General features: G+C 47.2%; 2 protein-coding genes across 3 annotated transcripts in view; one reads left to right on the top strand and one right to left on the bottom strand.

Annotated features, from left to right (window-relative positions):
• PARP12 (poly(ADP-ribose) polymerase family member 12) overlaps positions 1–15,874 on the bottom strand; it is a 40,191-nt gene extending 24,317 nt beyond the window's left edge. The window contains exons 1-4 of one of the 2 annotated variants that reach the window (XM_032867760.1): positions 15,528–15,871; positions 11,805–11,940; positions 8,809–9,109; positions 6,643–6,744 (exon numbers count right to left, since the gene is read on the bottom strand). In XM_032867760.1, the coding sequence (XP_032723651.1) occupies positions 6,643–6,744; positions 8,809–9,109; positions 11,805–11,940; positions 15,528–15,856 (868 nt within the window). In that variant the 5' untranslated portion in view covers positions 15,857–15,871. Of the gene's footprint in view, positions 1–6,642; positions 6,745–8,808; positions 9,110–11,804; positions 11,941–15,527 lie in introns of both variants that reach the window. The other variant, XM_032867769.1, reaches the window with a different exon arrangement.
• Positions 2,253–2,730, top strand: LOC116873764 (60S ribosomal protein L23a). The gene has a single exon (XM_032867782.1). It carries the CDS (start codon positions 2,260–2,262, stop codon positions 2,728–2,730), a length of 471 nt encoding a protein of 156 aa, XP_032723673.1. The 5' UTR covers positions 2,253–2,259.
• Positions 15,875–17,551: the final 1,677 nt, after the last annotated feature.

Below are 17,551 nucleotides of genomic sequence, written 5' to 3'. Positions count from 1 at the left end.
ATGGGAGTGGTGCTGCCCACTGACCTGGGAACACTTTGGAGAACTGCAGGGGAGTCATTTTTAGAGCAGTCATACCTGAGCACCTCAATACTGAAATGCTGTGTGTTTTATTATACACACTTCCCTTTCATGCTTCCCCTTTTAACAGGACATTATGTCAATTTTTATTAAAAACACATATGTTAGTAGGTTACATCGTGTATGAATTTCATCTCTCCAGTAAAGAAGCTGATAGTGAGAATGCCAATCAGACTGCAGGGGGCAGTCTGACAACCCGTTATCGCTATGCATGTAGCATGTGGACAAGGAGCGGTCATAGCAAAAACAGAGCCAAGTTCATCTCCACTAGAAACCCATCCACACCCTGACACATCTGACCACAGCTAAGTCAGCAGTGTGGCTCCAGCCCACTCTGATCTTCTGGCTGCTAACATACTCACCCCCTCAACACACCCCCACATCTCTGAAGGTGTTTATACACACCACCCTGCCCCTGCCCAAATACACAGAATGGCCCAGCTCTACAGTTCCCAGCCAGCCACTTCCCCCACATCTTCCCTGTGCTCTCTGGGACCTCTGTCACTCTAGCACATCCTGCCTGCCTCGTCAGGAATGCACCCAACACTTTCTCTCTCTACCTTCCAATATTGTATATGAGGTTCTGGTACATCCTCACAGAGGAAAGAAAGACTTGAAAGAAAAGCAGCAGGATGCTCTTTACACTCTGATACGGACCTACATCCAACATATACGCTACTGGGTAGAAAGATACATGACAAGGTGCACATACCTCTATTTGGGTGAAACACAGAAAAGAAAAATTAGAAATACTCCAATTGAATACATATATACACGCATATTTTTCCTTGCTGAGGGGAAGTGGGTCACTAGGGACAAAGCTATGAGGAATGATTCCTGTTGTTTCCTATGTCTTCAGAATTCTGAACCATAAGAATATATTCCAAGAAACTAAATGTCTAGTTAAGTGAAAAAAGATACAAAACAGTGAGCATAGAGCACCTATGTGAGAAGGAAACTGACCAAACATATATGCTTGTACAAGAATAAAATCTTTAGGAAGGACAGCCAAAGAACTGGTAACAATGAATGTTTCTGGAGGGGATCTCGGTGCCAGAAAAAAAAGGTTATGAGAGAAACATTTCTTACTGGCTGTCCTTCATGCATCTTTAATTTATCTTTCAAAACAATGACAATGAAACATGGCTAATTTGAGGGGCACCTGGGTGGCTCAGTGGGTTAAGCCACTGCCTTCGGCTCAGGTCATGATCTCAGAGTCCTGGGATCGAGCCCCGCATCGGGCTCTCTGCTCATCAGGGAGCCTGCTTCCTCCTCTCTCTCTGCCTGCCTCTCTGCCTGCTTGTGATCTCTCTGTCAAATAAATAAATAAAATCTTTAAAAGAAAAAAAAAAGAAAAAAGAAACATGGCTAATTTGACACTGGAAAAAAAAATAAAATTTTCTAAAAGCCTATGTAGGGGCCCCTGGGTGGCTCAGTCTTAAACGTCTGACTCTTGATTTCAGCTCAGGTCATGATCTCAGGGTTGTGAGATCAAGCCCAGGGCTCCATGCCCAGCAGGGCGTATGCTTGAAAGATTCTCTCCCTCTGTCCCTACCCCCGACTTTTGCACATGCACTTTGCTCTCTAAAATAAATAAATAAATCTTTAAAACAAACAAATAATAATAATAACATTGTACACAGCCTTTCAGGCACATTTCAATGCCACTTCTTTCCCACAGACTCTACAAAAGTTACCTTGCAGGGGAAGGACCATAGAGGCAGGTAAGCAGGCTGCCTGGGATTGTCAAAAGCCAGGCCTGAGGCCAGGCAGACAGAACAGACAAGAACACCCAGCCAAGGAGACTCAAACGAGGAAATTCCCCAGTTCACCAAGTCTGGGTTCAGCCACTCTGGGGACTCAGGACATCATGACTTGTCCAGAGTTACAGCATGGACAGCTCACACCAAGCTAAGAGACCTCTTGGACTCTCTACCAGAGTATGTATGTACGATAGAACGATAATGAAGGGCCCAATCTGCATAGATAAGGTCACAGCCATGGTCCAGAGATCATAACCAAATAAGATTTCTTGTTCCCTCCCTGAGGGCACTAAGGAAATGATCAGGGTTAATGATCAATGTTCGGTCACTGCACCTACAGACCCCAGCTCAAGTGAGTGCTGGACAGCCTGAACAAAGACACTCCCCTTAAGAAGGCCCCCTTCAGCCTTTTACGAAGATGGCGCCGAAAGCTAAGAAGGAAGCCCCTGCCCCTCCCAAAGCCGAAGCCAAAGCAAAGGCTTTGAAGGCCAAGAAAGCGGTGCTGAAAGGCGTCCACAGTCACAAAAAAAAGAAGATCCGCACATCACCTACGTTCCGACGACCCAAGACTCTGCGTCTCCGAAGGCAACCCAAATACCCTCGAAAGAGCGCCCCCAGGAGAAACAAGCTTGATCACTATGCCATCATCAAGTTCCCCCTGACTACTGAGTCAGCCATGAAGAAAATAGAAGACAACAACACACTTGTGTTCATTGTGGATGTCAAGGCCAATAAGCACCAGATCAAACAGGCTGTGAAGAAGCTCTATGACATTGATGTAGCCAAGGTCAACACCTTAATCAGGCCTGATGGAGAGAAGAAGGCATACGTTCGGCTGGCCCCTGACTATGATGCTTTGGATGTTGCCAACAAAATTGGGATCATCTAAACTGAGTCCAGCTGGCTAAATCTAAATACAATTTTTTCATGATTAAAAAAAAAAAAAAAAAAGGCCCCCTTCAGGGAAAGCACACCACCCATTACCCTTCAGGCCGACACCTCCTTGCGAGACACAGGGGCCAAAGCAAAGGGCTGTGGTCAAACAGCAGTCCTGGGAACTCCAGTTCTTAATGTGAGCTCAATGTGGAGCCCACATCACTCACAAACCAGAAGGAGCCCAAGAAAAAAAGGTGCCATGCAGGCCACTATAGCCATGGTGGCAGGTGAGGGCAGAGTCTCAGGTGATGAGGCCCCTTGTCTGCCATATCTTTCCTGGTCCTCTTGACCCCTTTCTCAGTTTCCTTTCCCTCCTTCTAATGTTGCCTGTTTTGTTGAGTCTAGAGTCTAGAGTCTAGGCTTTCCGGAAGATGGGCTGCAAAAACCACATCGATTTGGGAGACAAAATACCACATCCATATCCCCTTTCTCCCTACATCACTTTAAATGACAGGCTGGACGGAGCGCCTGGGTGGCTCAGTGGGTTAAGCCTCTGCCTTCAGCTCAGGTCATGATCCCAGGGTCCTGGGATCGAGCCCTGCATCGGGCTCTCTGCTCAGCAGGGAACCTGCTTCCCTTCCTCTCTCTCTGCCTGCCTCTGCCTACTTGCGACCTCTGTCTGTCAAATAAATAAATAAATAAATGACAGGCTGGAGAGAAGAACAAATCCAAAAATGCTGGAAAACAATAAGGAGTGCCATCAAAAAAACCACAGAAGAACACAGAATCAAACTGACAAGAGTTAAAGAGAGAAAAACACAGGTAAAATATGCAGAAGAGAGCTGCTATGGAAATGGGGTCTGGGGTGGGGGTCCTTAACAAACTCAGAGTTACATGTAACAAAAAAGCAAGGACACCTGGCCTTTTTTTTCTGGCACCCAGATCCCCTCCAGAATGAGAGTAACTGGGACCCACCCACTAGAGCAGGCACTCCCTCCACAGCCTGCTTGTGCCCTGCAACCTTATTCTTTGCCCCAAGAAACATGCGAGTGTGGCCAGAGTGCTGGAGAGAGAGAGAAGCCATCAAAGCCCCCACCCCACTCCAAGGATACATCCCAGCAGCCTGCACCACCAAGCAGCTCTTCCCCTTCTAAGCCCGAATCAGAATCGGCATCACCAGCAGACCCCAGGATTCTCAAGGAGACAACCAAGAGTCACCCAACATGTGAGGAAAAATAACACAGATGGGAAGCTAATTCACACACAAAAATCAATACCTAAGGAATAATTATTAGAGTAGACAGATCAAGAGTAACAGCTAGACCTAAATATAAAAGTGAAACCTACAAAACTTCTAGGAAAAAAAAAAAAACACCATAGAGCCATTTTGGGGGGCTTGGAACAGGCAAAGATTTTTAGGACACAAGAAACAAGCTATAAAAGAAAAAGATACTAAAATGGTCATTGATATTGTAACTTTTATTCCTCAAAGGCACCATAAAGAAAATGAATATGAATGATACAGATAGGGAGAATATATTTTAAATACCTCTGTCTGACAACGACTTCTATAAACAATACTCAAAACCCTCACAACTCAATAATGAGAGATCAAACAATCCAATTTAGAAAATGGACAAAATAGTCACAAAACACCACATATTGTATAATTCCATTTACATGAAACATCCAAGCAAATCCATACACACAGGATGTAAACCTGTGGTTGCCAGGAGCTGGAGGAAGGGAGAATGGGCAGAGCACCTCTTTGGGTCTGAAGAAATGTTCTAATATTGACTTGATGATACCTGCATAATTCTGTAACTACACTAAAAAGCATTAAATGGGTGAATTGTATGGAATGTGAATTATACTTAATACCTCAATCAAGCAGTCATATAAAAAAATTAGCAAAAAATTTAACCAGATACTTCACAGAACATATACAAATGGCCAGTAAGTACATGAAAATAAACATTAAACATCATTATCATCAGGGAAAGGTAAATTAAAACCACAATGAGATATCATTACTCATTAATTATAATGGTTAAAGTTTAAAAGACTGACAATACCAAGTGTTAACAAGAACACAGAGCAACGAACTTTCCTACATTGCTTGTGGGAAGGTATACCTACTTCGGAAGACTGTGGCAGTTTCTTATAAAGTTAAACACATACTTACATATTCCAGTAATTCCACATCAAGGCCTTCACTCAAGAGAAGTGAAAACAGATAACCGCATGAAAACTTGTACATATTTATAAAAGATTTATAAAAGCCAAAAACTTGAAACCCCTCAAATGTTCATCAAACATATGAATGGATAAACAAATTGTAGTCAGTCCATGCAACAGAATACTACTTAGCAATAAAAAAGACCAAACTACTGATCTCCCAGCATGGACAAATCACAAAAACATGCTAAGTGAGCAAAGACAGGGACAGAAGAATACATGCTGTATGATTCCATTTATATGAAATTCTAGAAAGGGAAATTCCACAATGACAAAAAGTACATAGGGGCTGCATGAGGTCAGGAAACTAGGCGGTGAGGATTAACTGTAATGGGACAAAGGGACACTTTTAAAATTAAGAAATTCTTCCGTATCTAAATTGTTATTACCAGAACTCAGTGTATACTGAAAAATTCTAAATATTTAAAATTTTACAGTGGGTAAATTATAGCTCAATAATGTTGATTTTAAAAACATACATGTATATGTGACACACATATATGTTTGAGCTAGCATTCTGTTTCCAGGAACTGAGCTATGGAAATACGCATGCGTACTCAGATGCTCAATAGACTATCATTCTCACTGGATACTACAGTTGCTTTTTAAAAATAAGATGCACTGGGGCGCCTGGGTGGCTCAGTGGGTTAAGTCTCTTCCTTCAGCTCAGGTCATGATCTCAGGGTCCTGGGATCGAGCCCCGCATCAGCAGGGAGACTGCTTCCTCCTCTCTCTCTCTCTGCCTGCCTCTCTGCCTACTTGTGATCTCTCTCTCTCTGTGTCAAATAAATAAAGTCTTAAAAAGAAAAATAAAAACAAAAATAAAATGGACTTACATATACTAAGGTGGAAAAAAATCTCCAAGACACAATGTTAAGTAAAGGAAGCATGTTAAGGAATACCTATCACATGTACCCATCCGTTAAAAAATATGCAAAGCAAGCATCATGACCACACAGCACGTGTTTACCTTTGGGGAAGGCTGAAGGAGAACTTCAGAATTTACTCTGTATTATTGGACTCTTTTACAAAGTGAAAGTAGTCCTGAACTGCTTGGGTGGCTTTTAAAGACTGAAAATGAAACAAGAAGTTTGGTGTTTTGTTTTTTTTTTTAAAGAGTCACCAAATTTGAAAAGTAAGCTTTCTTCAGTCAAAGCCCAGGCCAACGATAAGAAGAAAACAAAGGTTTAGTGAAAATACAGACACACATGTACCCACAAGAAGTGCTACTTTTGATAAAAGAGGGACCATGGAGAGAAACCCCCAACTTAAGTTCTTGTTCCCTAAGAGCACACAGAGACATATCCTGAGGGAGGGCCTTCTGGGTTTCTGAGGCATTTCTAAGTCTACAGCAACCCTTTACAAGGGTCACTCATATTTGTTCCCACTATATTGGGCATCTGTGCTGGTCTGTGACCTCATGCTAAGCTGATCAAGGGTCAACACTTGACACTTTCTGCATGGACCAGTTATATTCCCAAAAACTCACCTATAATCTTATTTCCAGAAATTCAATTGTTACCATCCTCAGCTTCCCCAGAAATGCCACCCCAGCTCACAGTTAAGAAGGCCCTAACCCTCTCTGGATGGGGGAAAAGACCTTGAAGGGTGGCCTTAGAGCCGAACTCTTGAAACGAGAAGCAGCTGTCCCGCCTGCAAGTGGATGAAGGGGCTTCCTCTGACCTACCTTGAAAGCTACAACTTTTCCGGATATGGTACAAGCAGATCTGATCGCTCTCCTCTTGGTTAGCAGTGTTTGGGGACACAGAACCTGAGCTATCTCTTCTTTCTACAAAGAAACACCACAAAGACGTATCAGCATCCATCAGAGCTTCTGATATGATGGAGTCAGAGTAGTTCAAGATACAAAGGAGAGAAAAGAAAATTCATTCATTTCTCTGCAGAAGACAAAAGTGGGTGAGGCAATCTCACAAAATCCTATGATGATCAGGATGAACTTACCCTCAGATATGTAAATGGACCCTCTGGCTTTTTAGAGAGGAGCCAGGGAGCCTGAGGCCACACGGCTGCTTGCCAAATCCAGGACACCACCGAGGGGCCCTTTTTTCTCATCTCTGGCTGTGTTCCTAATCTTGAAACCTCCTGAAGTAACTTCACGTCAATTGTAGGAATTTTAATATAAAACAGGCTCAGAGGAGATTTCAAAGTTTACCTTTACTAGTAGTGCTCTAATGAGACTTTACCACTGGTACCCCCACCACCATATAAGTACATAAAATTCTTTCGCAAACCTTCAGTATTCAGTATCACCTGTTATTTTGTTATTCATTTTCCCTTTCCTTTATATAGGTCCCTCAAGACACCCACAGGGTGGGCCTAAAAACCTACACCTTTGCGGTGTTTAAGGACACCACCTTTGCTCTCCAAGGGCAGATAGCCTTCCCTCCCTTCCTAAAGCCAAAATTGAACTGACGCTCATAAAGATCTATTTAAAACAAAACCTATCTACATCTAGCTTCCCACTACTGAAAGAAATTAACCCAAAATAACTGAAGAAAATGTAAAGAAAAAAAAACACATATAGCAAGGACAATTTTTAAATATAAAAAGTCAGGTAAGATCATAGTGTTAAGTTTGTTTGCTGGTAGTCCTAGCACTCACCTGATATTTTAGCAGTGGTCTATTAAAAATCTTAGATAACAGGGTGCCTGGGTGGCTCAGTGGGTTGAGCCGCTGCCTTCAACTCGGGTCATGGTCCCAGGGTCCTAGGATCAAGTCCCACATGGGGATCTCTGCTCAGCAGGGAGACTGCTTCTCCCACGCCCCACCCTCTCTGCCTACTTGTGATCTCTGTCAAATAAATAAAATCTTTAAAAAAAAAATCCTAGATAACCCCTACTAAAGGTCTATTAAAATCCCACAGACAACACATGGTTTGATTATGCATTCTGGTGGGGGGTAAGGGGAGTACTGTGTCCTAGTGTCCAAAGGATAACCTGGGCCCTGGTTATCCTTTGGACACCAAATACAACCCTTCCCTTTCTCAAAGTGCCTAGCACCTGGCAAGCACACAAATTTGTTAACTGAGAGAATGGATAACTAAAACGGCCAGCCAACAGCTGATACTGTGAAATCCAAAGGACCCCAATGTGTCATAACCTCTCTAATGGACTACATTATTTATTTCCCACATAATAAGTGAAGAAATGCTTATTCAATAAGCAATCTCTGCTCAAAATTTCCCCATTTGCCTGTCACTAAACCTGATGTTAAGAAAAAAAATAATGTTCTTTATGTTTCTTGATGTTCTTTAAGAAAAAAAAAAAGTATTCTAGCACACTTGGTCATTCAACAAATGCCTAAGTGCCCACTGTGGGCCAGGCACTGTCTAGGTACTGGAAAGGAGCAATGAACAAAGCAAATTTATGGGGACTAAATAATTCCCTTTATTCATGTCAAAAAGAAAGCTGAAATTAAAATGGGCTTTGTTCCTCTGCCTTTGGCTCAGGTCTTGATCCCAACGTCACGGGATCGAGCCCCACAGCAGGCTCTCTGCTCAGCTGGGAGCCTGCTTCCCTTCCTCTCTCTCTGCCTGCCTCTCTGCCTACTTGTGATCTCTGTCAAATAAATAAAATCTTAAAAAAAAAAAAAAAGATAAAATGGGCTTTGTTCACTGCAGATTAGACCTGTTAGGAATTCATTCACCTTCCACATGAATTGGCATTTATCTAGAATATCTTGCTTGTTTGTGGCTATGATTTCAAGTCATCTTCAAAACACCCACTAGCTGGGAAGGAATCACCAACGGCACTTTACTAAAAGCAGCAGAAACTTGCCTGAGGTCACACATTCCATTAATGTGGAATCCAAGGGCCCCAGTCCAAAGCCTTACCAGAAGTCCCCTGTGGGCCCGGGGTAGGAGGATGCCCTCTGCTGGTGGTGGAGCTCCGATTCTTAATGTCGTGAGCATTTCTGTAAATGGAAGGCAGCCTGCTCACCAGATCTGAGCTCATGCCCAACCTCTCCAGTTTTTCCAGATTCTCAGCATTAGAGATATCATGTGATCTTTTACAGCTAGTGCCAAACTTGCATTCACCCTGTAAAAAATACTGGCAGATATGGAGTTTGATACACTGCTTTTGAAAGGAACAAGAGCCGTAGGGTCCATCTCCTTTGTTATAATGAAGGCAGATCTGTTGACAGAAAAGGAAAAAAACACCAGCTTAGGAAGGCCTCACAGGACACTACCCACACTCCTGACCAGTGCATGGTCACAACAGGTTCCTCTAGAGACCTAGCCAAAGCTGTGATTCCATCATCCTCACAAGCCGCAGAGCTATGAGAACATTCCCCACTCTAGACGGATGGCTGCTAATGGATGCCCTTGAATAAAATGAGAACTGGGTGGACAGCAGATTGTGCAGAATAAGCTCTTCCACTGGGAAAATCCAAAGAACTTCCAACTGATCAGAGCTGCTTCCTTCTCAGGAGACATTTAAGTGTAACTCATATAGCAGCGGGCTAACAACTTATATTCCACTTACAACCTTCCCCCATTGACTCACCAACACTCCCTAAGCCAGGCCTCATTGCACCATCTTCTTTTTCTGAAATTCAGGGTCAAAGAGGCTCTGAGTGTTTAAAGCATCTTGGAGACGGCCAAATACAGCCCTTTCCTTTCTCAAGAGCTAACGGAAACTCAGAGAAGTTCACTGGCTTGCCCTAGGTCACACAGCTATCTACATTTGGTATGTACAATGTATATTGAATTGGGTTGTTGGTAAAGCTGGGACTTGAACTTGAATCAATTGCACCTTCTCTACATTCCAAATTCCTGAAGATTAGAACCAGGCCAAAGAATACCAAGGGTCTACCCAGGCAATTCACAGGCATTACACTGAGCAAGAGCTAGAAATGCAGCTGAGGGCTGTAGAACCCAGACTTAGATCAGTAGGGACTCCACTCAGGTGATGGAAGCCCCAAGGGAAAAGCCAGAAAGAGCTATGCCCTAACCTTGATTTTGCCACTTACAAGATGCCTGACCTTAGGCAGGCCACTCACCAGCTCTGAGTTTCAGCTTTTTAAATCCCTACAATGGGAATACTGCCACCTATAACACTGGGCTAGCACGGGGATTAAATGGGAAACACACAAAGTGGCTAATACAAATGTCTTTGAACATAGCAGATGCTCGATTCATGGCGGCAGTCCCCGACTGCTCATCTGATAAGGGGACCAGACTGCGAGCAGAAGGCCTGGCAGGAAAGCTGCACTGGGTCCAAATTTATGGTCACAGCTCCCAGTTGCTGGCACTGCGTTCTGAAGCAACCTGCATACCCAAGTACACAGGAGGCTACACACTCCGACTGGTCACCTTCCGATTCATTTTTCATACTATTGACAAAACGATCTCTCCAAAACATTAATGCCCACTCTCCAAACATAGGCCCCCTCACCGCAACTCCTTCCCATGATACTGAAGGCTGCATGGATGAGTCTCTACTCACCCATCTCTCCTTCTCCCCTCTCCCACCCTAAATCCATGTTGTGCTGACCTACATATGGTCCCCAACCATGCCAGTTCCATCCTTTCTGTGCCCTTCTTCCCAGACCTTCATCCTTCATGCAACCTTCAGCATTCAGAGCACATACCATCTACCCCAGGATGCCTCCCCAGGTGCCTAAACTGGGCCCCAGAGACCAGAGTGCTGACTTCCACTGCAGCATCTAGAACAGCGTCTTGCAATCCATGCTGACTTATCTGTCTCACCCAGGAAATGGGTCTCCTAGAAGGGCAGAACAGGGTTTTTTCCCTCCTTAGCACCAGTGCCTTACTCATAGTGGAAAGTCAATAAAGGTTAGCTGAATTAAATCAATACTAATTTTCAAAAGGCAAAAGAAAAAAGTTAATACCTATTATGTGCTAATCATCACCAAGCCATGTAGTACCTTTCTCAAATGGGTGGTTTTAGTTAAATAATATGGAAGCATTTTCATTAAAACAGGTCAACCTAATCTGCATAGCCTTACCCCACAAACCTGTGCCGGCCACAGGACACCACTTGGACGTGCTGCACCACGCAATCACCTCAGCTCAGCTGCAGCCCTCGGGAGCCGCCACCTTATTCACACAGAGCCCGTGCTCCCACGAGCTGCTCCCAGGCAACAACGAGCTACTGTAGTTCCGAACTTCCCTTTGGCTAGACAGAAGCTCTCTTGGAACTGCGCTACAGTGAGGGTCTCTCCTACCCCGGCCTCTTCCTTTCCCCAATCCTGCCACATCACTGCCCAAAGGCTCCCCACCTTCTTCTGTTCTGTCTCCACTAAATCTCTTGCACTTCGAATCCCATCTTGGTGTCTGCTTCTCAGAGGACCCAAACTAGTACATAGTCATTGCAGCAAGGTTTGCATGACATCTGAAGTGCATTATGAGACTTTACATCAACTAAAGTTCAAAATTCCCTGCGTGTGACTTAGTAGAGACAATATCATTTCCTCGCAGACCTCCTGGATCTGTCAATAACACATGGTTCCAAGTCCTGCTAGATGGGGAGGAGCTTGCTGGAGTCTCTCATCCCCTCATCCCCATGTAAGGAACATCAATGCGGCAGCCACCGGCCAAACAGACTTTCCCAACCTCAAAGAAGCCCTGCAAAGGTGGTGCCAGCACAAATGCAATAGAAGGAAAGGAGTCTTCTAGACAGGGCAAGGTTGGCCCAAGGTCAGAGGTATAAAAATCAGCAGAGCCAGGAATGTAATCCAGGTCTCCTCCAAGCAGATCCCTGTGGTCACTGTGGGGTCTCTTCTGCTGTAGTATTTCCTATCTTCCAACCTTCTGGCTTCTCCCCCATCACTTACACACATAGACATCCCCTCCTGGGAACTCACCTCTGGCAAAAGCCAGGGGTCATTCTGAAACAAAAGCTGGCAGAGCTCACTGTAGCTGAGGTGGTCAACACCGTGAGTTCTCAGCACACTCAGGTTGTGATCTGTCGTCAAGCTGTGACTGTTTCTACAGTTCTTCCTGCAAAGAAGCAGAGCTGGTGTCACAGTTCAACTGAGCCTCCCCAAAATTCTTATGTTGAAGTTCTAACCCCCCAGTGACCGTATTTGGAGATAGTTTATAAAGAGGTAATCAATGAGGCGCCTGGGTGGTCTCGGTGTCCTGGGGTAGAGCCCCAAGTCAGGTTCCCTGCTCGGTGGGGAGTCTGCTTCTCCCTTTTCCTCTGCCCTTCCCCACTGCTTGTACTCTCTCAAATAAATACAATCACTTTAACAATTTAAAAAATAAAGAGGTAATTAAGTTAAAAAGAGGTTGCTGGGGAGGAGGGCCTAATCCAATCTGACGGAAGTCTTTCTAAGAAGACAAAATGAAGACACAGACGCACACATGTGAGGACAGGAAGAAGACACCATCTGCAAGCCCAGGAGTGAGGCCTCAGAAAGAAATCAATCCTGCCTTGATCTTAGATCTCCAGCCTTGAGAATTGGGAGAAGTTTCTATTTAAGCCCCCAGTCTGTGGTACCTTGCTATGGCTGCCCAAACTCATACAACTCATAAAATCAGTCTTTAAGATAATTTTTCAGGAATAGTTCTTGATATTGTTTAGCAGCACCAGAGAAAAACCAGCATGTTTATACAGTGAAAAACCACAGTGCTTGTTTACAAAGGAAGAGGTAGCACCTTGTGAGTTCTAGGGACCAGGATAGCACCTCCTACCAGTGTCTGGTAAGAAAGACAGAGCCATTCCCCCAAAGAAGAGTCACAGCATGCCAGTCAGTGGGCACATAGCAGACACTTAAACAATGGCTGAATAAATGAGTGTGGACACCTATGGTTAAAGGTATGTGTACACCCACTCATGCCTTGAGGCCCAGCCCTTTTCTCTGCTCCCCTCCTCCATTCTTAACATTCACAAGCCCTTGTTGAACATTCATTGCAAGCCAGACACTGGCACCACACCCTGATGATCCAAAGTCTTCAAATGATCACCCAGGTCACCAGGACCTAGAATAGTCAGGCAGATATCATTAGCTTTACTCAAACACTGCCCAGCCTCTAATGTCATGTTAATAAACACACATTAATTAATAAGTTAATACATTTTTCAAAAGAAAGCCAAACTCCTGATAGACTCCCCCATCTCAGTAAAAGACAACTTCCCTCTTCCACTGCGCACACCAACAACTGTGGAGTCGTGTGGACTCTTCCCCTTTCCTACTCTAGTGAAAGTGACAGAAAACAGAAAGGATTCTAAAATGGCAGGGCACGTGCAAGGTCAGCGGTGCTCAGAAGATATCAGTGCAGATAGGAGGGGCACCTCCTGAGCCTGAGAGAAGTGGAGAAGCAATCAAGGGACACTGCCTGGAAGGTGTCAAGCCTGGGCCAAATATCTGGGTTGCAGAACCAACCAAGGGGAGAAAATTAAAACATTCTAGGCAAACTTGATGCCACCAAGATGATGAAGATGATGATGGTGACGACAGCTGCTAAAACTTGCTGAGCATCTATCACAAGCCAGGGATTACGGGAAGGTTTTATAAGTCATTCAGTCCCCAACAAGCCCATGAGATGGGTGATATTATCCTAACTTTGCAGATGAGGGAACTGAGGCTCGGGTATAAAGTCACTTGCCCAAGATCATGGAACTAGTAAGGAGCAGAGCGAGGGCTGAAACAAGGTAGTCTTGTCTTGGGGCTGTGCTCTTAAGCAACATGCTCCCTGCCCCTAAGCACAGGATGGAAGTCAGGGACCTGGGACCCTCCCCAGCTGTCATCAATGATCAAAAACAAAAGCCATGATCTGTTTCTGAAAAAGCTGATCCTGTGGTTCAGGAAGACAAAGCACAGTAATAGGGAAAGCATCAAAAGGGCAGCCAACCACCCCCACTCTCCCTTATGTGACCCTAAAGCGGTCAGGGAAGGAAAGTCTAAGAAACCGTCCTGTGTGAACCACAAGGAAAATGGAACCAAGAAGATTGAGAAAGAAAGCTCAGAATCATCTACGCCAGTAGATATCAGACTTCCAGATTTCCAGGACAAATACAATCCGCCCCCAAATTTTGGGAACTAGCTGGAGAACAGGGCTGCTGTCTTTATTTTACCAAATACAGACATTAACAAGATCCACCAGTTAGAAATCATTCAATCCATCTAGCCACCATTTATCATGTCCACCTTCTTCTCCAGCTGCTGCTCATTCTCCCTTGAGGTGACACTTCTCTGCCAGTTCTTGAGGGCCCAGTCTCCCTGAGGTCCCACCCTCAGCCTCCACCTCAGCTCTGACTTGCTCCTAGGGTCGGCATACACCAACCAATTAACTCCCAAACCTGCACTTGGGACCCTGGCCGGCCTCCCAGGCTTCAGACTTGGCTGTCCCTGAGCACACCTCTCCTGCTCTCTCAGCCAATAAGAAAGAAAAGGAAGAATCAGCCTTCAGTCGAGAAGAACAATAATAATTAAAAAAAAAAAAACAAAAAAAAAAAAACGAGTCATCTCTCAGTCAACAGTAAGAAAAGAGCCACCACCTCTCTCCCATCCTGTCACCACAGTCACACCAAGTTCCCCTCTCTCAAATCTCTCACATACACATCGCTCACACTTAAGGCCTTAGCTAGGCCCTGGAATATTCTAATCTAGCTATTTCTCAGCAGCTGCTGGGAGGGGGGGGCGCATATTCCACTCCCAGCGCCCCCTGCATCTAGGCATGGGGGTGGACGGTCAGGAGACATCTTGTGGTCCAGGGGATGTGGGAAGGTAACTATCACGTCCAGACCCACCAACCCTCCACTGTCTGTCTTGTCCACCTGCTCCTGCAACCAGATACCCAGAGTGGCCAGAATGAGACTCCCGGAGGCGGAGTCTAGGTCCGCAGGCCGCCGGCCGCCGTCCCTGAATGACTGCGTGGATCATGCCCCTACCTCATGCGGACCAGTGCACCTGCTGTGAGCAAGAAATAACATCTACCGTGTTAAGTCCGGGGGGGGGGGGGAAGGAGGGAAGAGAGGGAAGGAGGAAAGGAAGGAAGAATGGAAGGAAAAGAGAGAAAAAGGAAGGAAGGGAGGGAGGAGAGGGGGAAAAAAGGAAAGAAAAAAGGAGCCAATTCTTCTACACCAGCGGACTAGCTTCCGGACAGGAGCACACATTTTCTTCCAAATGCGACAGAAGCCACCGCCACCCTGTAAGCAAGTGAACAAGAGCTGAGACGGGTTTTCGACTCCTGCGGCCGCTGGGCGGTGAGCCCCGGGCTGCGTGGCCCTCAAAGCTCGCTCTGGAGAGCGGGGCCTCGTGGAGCTCCAAAGCCAGACGCGGCCGCTTTCCTTCGGGAGAGCCCCCAGCCCCGTCGCCCCCCGGGGTGTGCCACCCGGCACCGCGCTCCAAGTCACCCTCTGAGGCTGCAGGAGCCTCGGCGCCACCGTCCAGCCCGAGTCCCTCACAGGGCGCCCGGTATTCAGGAGGTGCTCAATAAACGTTCGCTGACGAGAATTGAGGCGGGGAGGCCGGGGAACGGCCACCGACGGCGTCCCCACACTTTAACGGGGCCCCAAGTGGGCTGGGAGGGCAGGGCCCCTGGTCCCGGGCCCGCCGTCGGGCTCCCGGAGCGGCGCTTACCCGGCCCTCGTGAACTTGCAGGCCCCGTAGACCAAGAACTTGCAGAGGTGCAGCTGCGCGCACAGCCCGACGCAGCCCGGCTTGGGGCTCGGGTGCGCGCGGCACAGGCGCAGCGCCGAGACGGCCAGCACGACGCGCTTGGTGGCCAGCACGCCGTCCGCGCCCGCCCGCGTCGCCACCGCGAAGCGGCCGCGCTCCCGCAGCAGGCGCTCCAGCGCGTCGGCGCCGACGCCCTCCCGCAAGCGGCGCCGCAGCTCCTCCAGCTCCAAGGCGCCCCCGGCCGCGCACAGCACCTGGGTCACCTCGCCGAGGGCGGCGGCCTGGGTCATGGTCGCGGCGGCGGGGGCGTGCTGCCCGTCGGAGAGCGCCTGGCGGGACCCCGGCGGCGGCGGCGGCCGACGCGGGCTGGGCGGGCGGCTCCCGCGGGGTGCGGACGCCAGCTGGAAGCGAAAGCGAAAGCTCCCCGGGGCCCGGGAAAATGAAACCTGCGCCGCCTCACCACGCCCCCCGGCCCGCAGCTGAGGGGGCTCGGCGGCGCCTTCCGGCCTCAGGGCCCCCAGTTGTGCGCGGCCGCCGGGCCCCGTGGCCGGCTCCTCCGCTCCGTCGGCAGCCGGGGACCCGAAGAGTGGGTCTCCGGAGCTTGACAGACACGAACAGGCACGTCCTTCGGGGCAGCGCCTCGCGGCTCTCGAAGCGTCTTCACCTAGTGGCCGGGGGCGGAGACGCCCGGGCCGTGCGCAGCTCCCGCCGAAGCCCCGGGCGTTCGGAAATCGCGCGTCCGCCAGACCCCGGGACCTCTCCCGCCCGCGCGCTGGCGGAGCCGGCCGGGGCTTCCCCCACATCTGGGACCGAGCCGGGCCGTCCCGACGGCTCCCGTCGACGCGAGGAGGGGGGTGCGGGGGCCACGGGCCGAGTCACCTCCCCCCACACACTCGCGCACGTGACGGCAGTCACTCCGAATTGCCCGCGGGACTTCAGGCTACTTTTTCTCTTCAGGGCTTTGAAGCTTAAAAGGGTCTGTCTCCCCTAGAAAGCATATCCGTTTCTCCTCAGAGAATGGAGTGACCAAGTGTTTAAGGAGCATTCGGAGCCTAGGCACACACTCGGGTTGTTGACAGAAATGTGAACTGTTTAGAGAGCCCTTTGGGAAAGGAGTCCGGGAATCGCTATGAAAATTTATAAATGCGCATGACCTTTGACCCAGCGGTTTGTCTTCTGGGAATCTTCTAGAAGTAAAAGCAACATGGATGAGTTACGGAAGAAAATGTTTATGTGGGGGGAGGCATGGTGCTGGGAGCAACGTGGTTGGTCCTTTCCCGGACTGTCACACAGCTTTAACAAGCATGACCTAGAAGGACGTCCCTGACGCGTTAAGGGAAAAAAGAAAACGGTATAGAAACGTCTAAATCAGTAGCAAAAAGAGCATCTATTTCTGTGGGAAAGTGGCTATTTTTGAATGAACAAGGAGAAGGCTGAGGAGGACACACACTGTGCCAAAATTTGCATTAACACTGGCTGTGAGGAGTATGTAGTAAGAGGTACTAGGAAGTGGAGAAAGGATGAGGGGCAGAAAGAAAATTGAGGTTATGATGTTAAAATTCTATATGTTACTATAAAAACGTAAAAATCTGTTTAGTAACCTACAAATGAATTAGGGAATGGGATGAGGGGCAATTTTCTCTTGGCTTTTGATTGTGGATTTTTAAAAATTGTGTAAAAGAATTTTCTTAAGATTTTATTTATTTCAGACATTGATGGAGAGAAGGATGGTGGGGGAGGGGCGGGGGAGAGGGAGAAGCAGGCTCCGCTGCCGAGCAGGGAGGCTGACAACAACAAAACAACAGGGGTTTCAATTCCAGGATCCCAGAATCATGACCTGAGGTGAAGGCAGCTACTTAGCTGACTGAGCAACCCAGGTGCCCCACAAAATTGTATAAAAGTTTTTTCTCAAAAATTTAATTTTTAATTTAAATTTTTAATTGTGGTTTTGATATTGTTTTGCAGTATAGTATTTCTTAAGAAAG

The sequence above is a fragment of the Lontra canadensis genome, unplaced genomic scaffold (genome assembly GCF_010015895.1).
Source record: "Lontra canadensis isolate GAN:19392208 unplaced genomic scaffold, GSC_riverotter_1.0 scaffold2, whole genome shotgun sequence".
In the NCBI taxonomy this organism is placed as follows: Eukaryota; Metazoa; Chordata; class Mammalia; order Carnivora; family Mustelidae; genus Lontra; species Lontra canadensis.
This window is presented reverse-complemented; position numbering and strand designations above follow the sequence as displayed.